Source organism: Cupressus sempervirens, chromosome 8 (assembly GCF_028749045.1).
Source record: "Cupressus sempervirens isolate cs-2001-9-10 chromosome 8, ASM2874904v1, whole genome shotgun sequence".
Lineage (NCBI taxonomy): Eukaryota > Viridiplantae > Streptophyta > Pinopsida > Cupressales > Cupressaceae > Cupressus > Cupressus sempervirens.
In genome coordinates, this window is record NC_143125.1 from 106,395,542 (window position 1) to 106,405,603 (window position 10,062).

Genomic DNA, 10,062 nt, shown 5'->3' on the forward strand with positions numbered 1-10,062 from the left:
TCAGTTTATTTCATATGAATAAATGTAAGAGTTTCATGATGAATTATTGTAATACATGAAGCTATCTGGTTATCTACTAAATTTGAATAAAGTTTCAGCATTTCTATTGTGCTTTTTGGTGTTATTTGTATCTAAAAAATATGTTATATTGCAAAGAAACAAACATAAATGCACCAAGTTCAGTTAAATCACAGAGTTAGCCTAAAGAGCTGGTGAAGGTTTCATACATTGTAGCATGTTACAAGTTGATAGCAGACCTGCAAGGTACCTTCTTATTACCTAAGGTATTTTACTTGTTGGGTTCTTGATTGCGCTAATCATCCTTGTTATTCAAGTTATCATATGATGTTTTATTGCTTTGTTATAATGTCCCAATTTTAGGCAAAATTGATTTAGAATAAATAACCTAGCTTCCCTGTGCTCTTGAAAGCTGACTGGTTAGTAAGGGAGAACTCCAAAGTTCTGGGAGATCATTTGATAAGTCTTGTAGAGTTATAGTTCACGGAACTGAGTTTAGTTGGTCTTGGTGGCACTCGTGTTTCTTTCATTCAGAATTGATTTCCAATCGTTTGGGAGCTCTCCAAACTTCTAGGAGGATGCTTAGTAAGTCACCTAGTTGCTTCAGTTCAGCATCCTATGACATGGGATCACTCTTGGTATTGTCATAATTGCTTATTTCCAAGGTTGCAGGGGGACGGGGGTACTTGGGTACTTACAGTACGGGAACAGGTAAGGGTACGGCTATTTTTCAAAATAGGGGACGGGGGTACTTGGGCACCTTCGACTTTTTTAAAATTTTAATTTAATATTTATAGAAAATCCAAAATTATGAGTCATTACAATGGTTTTCCAAAACAAGAGTAATAAAGTGTACAAATGTAATGTATTATTTTCAGTTTCAGATTTGCAATATGTTTGTAATAGTAATATATGATAAATGTTTAGATGCATAATGGAGAAGGCAGACTTTAAACACGAACAAGATCATAAATTATATAACAATGACATATTGCAAATGATAAACTTCTGACTTGTACAGTGATAAGGTTTACTGTTAATCAGTATTGTATCAAAGTTTCAAACTGATTACGTATTGAATTAAACTTGATAAACAACAAGCTGATACACACAAAAAACCGAAACAAAATCAGAAATCTTAATTAAGGTGCTTAGCTGTGATGTTCTGCACTGAGCACCCGGTACTTGGGGTACATGTACCATGTACCATGTATGTGGGTATGTGTACCCATGCAACCTAGCTTATTTATTATTTGTGTCATTTAGACAGTTTCCACAACTTGGATAAATAATCGAGTTCTTAAGCAATGATTCGCTTAAATTATCTAATGATGAAAATATTAAAAAGATAACTGAGTGTAATAAATTTGTGTCATTTAGACAGTGTCCACAACTTGGATGAATAATCGAGTTCTTAAATAATGATTCACTTAAATTGTCTAATGATGAAAATATAAAAAAGACAACTGAGTGTAGTAATTCATTAAAATGGTGTTAAGTTGTGTTCCAATTAGGAAACCTAGGCTTGGGAGTCTTCAGCACATGAAATTATCTTTTATTTAAAAAAAAAAGACTTTGTGGAGGAAAGTAAATTATTATTTTTGTTTATTGATATTTTTCCCTTCAAGAAAGTTCTTTAAGGAGTTTGAGAGCTCATTTGGGGGCTTAGCCGTGAACTGTTATGTTCTTTTGCTGTCAGAGAGAACCTGAGTTCTTTCAAAATTTCATGAGGACAAAAGCACTCTTGGAATTGCTGGTTCAAGGGATGAAAATCCCCTAGCTATTTAGAGTGTTTTCATACAGAGATCAGCAGTGAGCTCCAGATTGAAAATTCAGTGTTTGGGTTGCATCCATGGATGATTTTTTTGTGTTTTGAGTTGCAAGGTTTTAGTGCGTTTTATATCAAATTTCAGTATTTTTTAGAGTATTTTTTTTAGAGGATTCTAGAGGTACCAATATTAGTTATGCACCTCATGTTGGTCAAACAACATCATGCTAACCTGCAATCTATGTTAGAGATGTATGTTGATTTAAGTAATATGATTGTCTGCTGATTAGTTCTATCGATTGCTACCTCTGCTAACCAAATGACTGAAGAGTGGTTAGTCTTATCATAAGCTAGTTTTTACATGCAAAGGGGCCTAGTGAGTTTATGGACCTGAGAATTGCATTTTTTGGGAGTTTCCCATGCTAGATGGCAGCCCCTAGACCCAGGGAGGGTAACTTCACACGTTTTTGGTTGAACTTTTGATGTTGGCATGTTCCTAAAAGGAATGTACAGTCTTCTAGACTTTCTTTGTTGTTTGATGTTATGATAGATCTTCACATGTCTGAAAACAGCTTCCAGATTGATACACATTTTTTCTAGTGAGATCTGGTGAAACTTGGAGTTGTTGAGGTGTATCAGTCTGTGTGTTTCAGGGACAAGTTGGTTGAGTTTTTTGGTTATGAGTTGATATCAGAACTGCAAGCTACCTTATTATCACTTATATGAGATTATAGATATTATAGTGTTGGGTTCTTGGTTGCACTGATTACCCATGTTATGCAGCTTATTATAAAATGTTGCAGCAGTTATATGATGTTTTTTATTAATATTTCACTATAAACACTAGATGGTAGTACTGCCGACAAGTTTGATAATTTATCATTGATGAATGTGCTCAACCCATTGATGTAATGTCCCCTTTTTAGCATTCATAGCATGATGTTGTCGTTAGCCTATTTCCCCACGGTCCCGTAGGCTAACCAGGACATTAAAGGGACTTAGAGGCCATTTGGCCTAGATAGTTTCAATTGCAGGTTTTTTGAGGGGTTTTGAGGCAACTTTGGGCATACTTACTATTTATAGTAAGTCATCTTGGACATGGTTGGACATCCAGTGGCAGCGGTATGTCGATGGTAATTGTTTAAAATCGACAAGAAGACTTGTTTATCATTGATAAGATTTGTTATGCATTGATAAAGCTATTTTATAAAGTTAAATTTAAATATTTAACTTTATTAATGCATAGACTATAGTTTGTGGGAAATATTTAAATTAAAGAGTCCCCTTTATTTTATAATACATTGGAGACATAAGTTACATAAAGGGAGTTATGTTTTATCCCACATTGAGAAAACGAAGGATTGAGCTCTTGTGAGAACGCTATAAAAGAAATGGAAGAGCTTCTTTTTAGTATGCTTGGATATTATGTGAATTTGGCAATTGTGGAGATTTTCTCCTTGGGCTTGGAGGATGTAAACCCTCTATGCTATCAATCTTGACGCCATTGAAAGACATGGTCTTGAGATTTGTTTTGAATGGTGAACAGTGACAGCGCTACAGTACTCGCGTGAACAATACCCGCGGGAATAGTGCCGCGCTACAGTAACTTGTGAACAGTAAAATCGCTACAGTAAGATGCTTGAGTTTCGCTTCTACCTGCATTGGAGTTTTGGGTGTTATTGTCCAGTCCTAGCAGATTTAATCAGAATCACAGTTGGAGATGGGAAGATGGACTTGTTCTTGGTGGCTGCCAACAATATAACAGGTTTCTGGTTAATTCTGGGTTTGCATTTCTGGTTGTTACACACAGCAAGTTGTTATAATCATTGTAGTTGCATTTGAGGCATTTGTAGGCGTGTAAGTTTAGTCTTCCCAGCATTGAAAAATCAGTTATTCGTTGTTGCATTAGGTTGCATTAAGTTGCTGCTGTAGGTACATGTTGTATCAGCATTTGCTATGAGGGTTTGAAATAATCAATCACAGCTGTACATGTTATTGGCATTAAGATTTTATGTGCTGTCCATATATCATGAAGATTTCTAGATTGAGTTGTTGAAATTGACCCGGCTGTGTAAGTGATTGGTAAAGTTGATTTTGTGTGCCAAAATAATTGTTTAGTCTGGAAGTTGCAAACCGATTGTAAAAGAACCTACATCTTTGTTGAGTGAATATATCGATACTAATTTGCATTAGTAAGTTGAGTGGATTTGTTGCTCAACACTTTGTCCATATTCAGTCCTTACTTTCCAGCAGTATAGTTGTTTGTTTGCCAACTGTTTGACGAAATTTCATAGTACATATTCTCCCGCAGCACAGTTCAGATTTTTGCCAAGTGTTTGACAAAATCCCATACTTCAGCATTGGTGAGTTTTAGAGGGTTTTTTGGCAAGGGTCATTACAATTGATCAAGTGGAGGATAATGGATCTGCTCACTTCACTGAACAAGTGGAAACATTGCATTTTTTCCCCATTGAATAAGTAGAAGTGCCATGTTACTTGGTGCACTGAACAAGTGAACATATCATATTTACAGAGAGTTTGAATAAGTGTGAAGTGTTCTTAGCTTCTTTATTTCTTTGAATTGTAAATGTTTAGTAAGTTGGAGATTTTAACCTAGAAGAAGCATCTAGAAAAAGAATATCAACCATTCTACAAAAACTATCTGTGAACCCAAGAGTTTTCATCATAAGAAGATTGAAAGGCAAGGTTGCACAGGGACGTGGGTACATGGGGTACTTAGGGTATGGGTCCGGGTACGGGTATAGCTATTTTTCATAATAGGGGACAGGGGTACTTGGGCATGTCAAACTCTATTTTTAATTATACTTCTATATTTATAGAAAATCTGAAATTATGAGTCATGACAATGGTTTTTCAAAACAAGAACACTGATAAAGTTTGCAAATGTAATGTATTGTTTTCAGTTTCAGATTTTCTATACATTTGTAATAATAATATATGATAAACGTTTAGATGCATAACAGAGGATGCAGAATTTAAACATGAACAAGAAGATCATAAATCATATGACAATGACATATTGCAAATGATAAACTTTTGACTTGAACAGTGATAAAGTTTATTGTTATTCAATATTGTATCAATATTTCAAACTGATTAGGTATTGAAATAAGCTTGATAAAAACCAAGCTGATATGCAAACAAAAAACCGAGAAAAAAAATCAGAAATCTTAATCAAGGTCCTTAGCTATGATGCTCTCCACCGAGTACCCGGAACTTGGGATATGTGTACCCCGTACTTGGGTACGTGGGTACGAGTACCCATGCAACCTTGTTGAAAGGTCATTCATGTGGCTTAATTGCATCACAAGGCTCTTCAAAATGTATGAAAGCCTTGTAACATTTTGTTGAGTAAATTTAGCCCAATTTACACCCATTCAGATGGTTGCAGGGTTTAGCCAAAATGAATCTGCCTTGAACAAAACCTGTATAAGAAACATTATTGATCTTGGGAAGAAATTCATTAATAGTAATAGTAAGAATCTTGCTCAAGATCTTATAAGAAAACATTAGGGAGGTTTATGTCTCCAACTTGGGGTCTGATTCCTGTCACCGTCCATAAGGATAAGCTTAATTACTCTCCTATTAATATCTTTCTTCAGGTACCAACCTTACAAGGTCACATCATACACATGAAGAAGTTTACCGGCTATCAATCTTTGCAAACTTCATAGAACTTTGCTAAGAAATAATCAATGACATAATTTTCATCAAGAGTGATATTACTATCTAAAGAAGGGGCCTTGCTTTTGAGAGAATTTGCAAGGCATCAATTTGGCACGTAACTCCCTGTTTTTGATAGTCTATTCTGAGGATCTATTGGAAGAGAAGAGTTCCTTAAAATATGGTAAGAAAGCCTTCAACAATTTGAGAGCTCAGAGGAAATACTTCCCTAAACTCAATGGCAGCCACTTTTACTGTCAGCTGTTTATATTATATAATTTTAAATAAACATTTGCACCCCTTATCACCTTGCATAAGTGAAGTAAGCATGGTTCTAATTATAGTGTAATAACCCCTGTCAGTTATACTTTAAACAAATGCCAATTTTCTTTACTAATCAGTTGTTTGACATTTTGTCAAACACTTTGCAAGCAAGCTCTGAATATATATATATATATATATATATATAAGATAATCAAGATTCAATGCCTGGAAGTAACTTGCAGATTTATAGCAGCCCCTTGCTTATGCAATTTAGTTTGTTACACAACTAATATCAATGGGGGATTGAAATACTCAATTCATTTACAAATGGAAACTGATTGGCATGTATCCCAATAGAAATGGTTTTGAACAAAATGCCAGTTCACTAAACATTAAAATTTTATTGTTTATTCACACCTTAGAGTTATCTAACAATTTATTAATATGCCCATCAAGCTGCAACATTGATAAACTTAAAAGAGATGGACCTGAAATATGCTCAATCCCAAAGAAAACTGCACAATGACCAATATCTGCTCATATCCACCAAATGCAGACCCAATGTACTAACCGCAGCAGTATGGTAATGACGCCAATGTTGGCATTCAACAGCAGCTCCAAAGGGAGATGCCCAGACAGCGTTATAGCAGCCACTAACAGAGTTTCATTCAGCCTGAACGAACTTCACATTCCAGGTATGAGCAATGGCAAGGGCGGACTGTAGTGATGATAAAAGAGTGCAGACTCTTGGCGCCTGCAATATTGGAAATGATGGCACTTATTTACTTGTGATGGAGACACCATTCTAATGCCCAGAATGCAAGAGAATTCCCACGCTTCACTAGACACTTGACGCCAAGTTGAGGATGTAAAACAGTAATAAGGGATTCCCACTTGCAATCACATATAGATTATATCTTCAGCAAAATGCAAATATGCAGCCTTGTGAAATCTGAATCAGAAATTACCAGTTACCTATAATTAGAAATTAAAATTATCATATTGTCCAGGATAATTCTACCCTCTCAGCCACAATAAATACAGTAAGAGGAGACTCCTTAGATCAGATAAACAAAATCAATTTCACTATACTCCAGCAGTGGATTGATGCACAACTTTGATTCAACCCTTATACCTCAGCAAGGGAATTGAAATACAGAAAACTCAGAAACCCTCTCAAGAGAATAATCAAAAGGCAAATAGACAACTAGATGCCTTTGCCATCAAATGGCCTCATATTTATAATTTCCAAATGGCACACGTTTCCCAAATGAACTTCACTTTAAAAACTTCCTCCACACAACATTAAAATATAATAAAGTGCCATTATAATATAATTTATTAATTACTTTTGGCTCAGTCCATGATATAGAATTTTTCAACCCAGTTCCAACAAGCTATGATACTGAGGTGACCAACATTAAATACCCACAAAAATAGCAATCTCAACATATTTAAATGAATAATAATAATAATTCATCCGTCTTGCGAAAACAACAGAAGAAGCATCAAAATTAAAATCAAAATCTGACAACACTAGAGTGATATTGATGAATTAAGACGATGAATGAACCTGACAGGGTGACTTACCATAAATAGATGCTCCCTCCAAGATTCTTGGAGCCCAAACTGGAAGCCCAAAATAAAAATTGAAAGTATCACTCAACTCCTCTAACTTAACCAAGCTCATTGGAACCAACATTCCATTTGAGTCCCTCAAATGGAGCCAAAGCACACCATAAGCTGTTGGAAAACCTATAACCCCACAACTGAGACCTTCAAATTCCACTGTCAACTCAGGAGGGTCGTGATGGTGAACTGACCAAGCCAACTGCAGTAACCTGCTAAAAAATGGGGACATTACATGTAGCCACCACAACTAATTGACACATAGTAGTAATTTCTTGAGATAACTTGATGATTGTATGTTTAGTTGTGTCTGTTCTAATTATATGCATGTGAATGTGCAAAATAAATAAATGAAATTTTTTAAGCCAAGTCTTATGGATAGTGTTGTGTCTTTGATTGTGCATCTTTATGGCACTGCACATGTGGGGAACATAACTTTGCTGAATTCTGAAAACATGTCTGGTACTAATAAACAGTATCAAAGGTACTTTTGCTCAGTAAGTTAGTTTTTGTTACTGATGAATTTGTTTATTAAATAAATGTTGTTCAGGCTGAAGTGGACAAGAAGACGAATCCAATGGCATCGCCTTATGCACGGGTCACAGACATTGGTGTTGATCCAGCACTTGCGGCTCAGAGGGCTAAGGTTGATTGGGATGCAGCAACTGAAATTCTTCCCGAAGATGAGAAAGATGCAGCACAATCTTTGCCACCTGCTGTGGTATGGCATCCTGTCCAGTACTATTCTATTATTTTCTCTCCCAATATCTCAACTTAAATTCATGCATCTCTATCTAATTTTACGTTGGGAATTCTCACAGGGATTTAGTGTACTATATTTGATCAGCTCTCTTCCAGTGATCATTGGAGTATCTGTTGTTTTGATTCTTTTCTTGAATTCACTCCAATAGATGGCCCTTATTGTTTGGTTTCACTACAATTACTTCTCAGTCTTACCAAATCTTTGTTAGGGCCTCAGTTACTTCTATATCCTGTGCAAAGCATAATATCCCTGTTCACAATTTCTTCTAGCCTAAGAAAAATAGAGAAAAGGTCAAAAGAAAAATTGTAATGATTACACCTGTACGATGAGAACTGGACATTACAAATATATTAAATGTACCTTTATATTCTGAAAATCTATCTGCTATCTGATGTATGTATTGTATTGTCTCAGTCAGAATAACCTTAAATGCTAGGTCTTTGCTTTCAAATTTGCAGCATATGGTCTTATTTTTCAATGTTTGATTGTTACAAAATTCAAATGTATCACATTTATCTGGGCCAACAAAATTTATACTTTTTCTTAAAAATAATGGATAATTTTTTGTGTATGTGGTTTTGAAAATATGCACAAGTGGAAATGAGCAATAGTATCTTAGTAATTTTACCTAAAGGGATCTCAAGATGCTGCTATTAGTCATTTAATAGGCATTTAGTCCATTGTAACATTGAACATGTTTTTAAAATGATTTTCCAAGAGCTTGTTCTCAAAGAGATATAATGCAAACTCAAATAGCTGGCTGGCTTGAGCACATGTTTCAATTTGTTTTGTATGAGTGATTTTCAAGGAAAAGAAAATTGGATACAAATTTTTCGCTTAGTTGCGGGATGATCTCCCAGAAGCCCTAGATCCAGATCCAGATGCGTTCCGATGCGGGTGCTGATTCTGATGCTTGGGGATTCCCACAGGGACCGTTACAGCTCCATTTGGATGTGCGGATGCTCATCCAGCACATCCATAGGGAGCCTTAATGCTCCCTGCCGGAGCCCCCAAGCATCAGGATGCATCTGGGGCCCCAAAACAGTAAAAAATACCCAAAAGTGACTTCAACTTAAAAAACAGAACTTAAAACATGTGCTAAAAGATGCTTTGGCAGTAAATAAAAACAAGGCCAAGAGGACAGCTGTATGGAGAACAGACAAGGAAATCATTTGACACTTCATGAACTAAATCTCAATGTTGCTAAACAAGAATAGAGATTTACAATGCAGTAGAACTCTCCAAAAAGATATAGGTGTTTCTTAAGAGATAGAGTAGTTCGTTTTTGCTAGAATGAATCTCAACATAACATTAATTATAATAACCAACTCTGAAAGCTAATGAGAGATTCATTAGTCTCATTGAGATGTGTTTTTAGAAATATTTGTATTGATCCCTTTTGGACCTGTTTCCAAAAAAGTCCTTTCTCATGAAAATAGATGTATATGATGTTTTATTTGAATATTTGTGAACTATTAATTGGCAATTAATATTTATTTTGATAAATGATGAAGTATCATACGATCAAATGATTTAATTCTGTATTTCCTGCATTTTCTTGTGTATATGGCAAGAAGAAAATGACTTGAGCCAACACTTTTTATATGGAAAAACCATGTGATGTTAGTGCCCATTGCACAGCAATTAGGATTAATTCGGTTATCTGCACTAGCCACCAGCATTGAGAAGAAATAACAAGTTGCAAGGTGCACAAAAATGCTGGTTCAGCCACTCAAATGTTCCACCCAAAAACCAAAAACATGGCAAATCCATTTCTAAAACATTTTAAAGGAAGAAAAGTCATCAAACTATGGTGCATAAATTGGGTGACAATGCTTTAGAAGAATTGAGCCCAGTGTGGCAATGGTGTGAGCAAAGTGTGCCTAACTGGGAAGTAGCAATTAAGCATCATGCATGATCTATTTGGCATTGCGAG

At 35.5% G+C, this 10,062-nt stretch overlaps 1 protein-coding gene across 1 annotated transcript in view; it reads left to right on the forward strand.

The window, feature by feature from the left end:
• Positions 1-8,502, forward strand: part of CEST (death domain associated protein) — a 115,651-nt gene extending 107,149 nt beyond the window's left edge. The window contains exons 5-6 of the mRNA XM_089796891.1: positions 7,914-8,084; positions 8,185-8,502. Coding sequence (XP_089653017.1) covers positions 7,914-8,084; positions 8,185-8,274 — 261 coding nt within the window. The 3' untranslated portion in view covers positions 8,275-8,502. The remainder of the gene's footprint in view (positions 1-7,913; positions 8,085-8,184) is intronic.
• Positions 8,503-10,062: the final 1,560 nt, after the last annotated feature.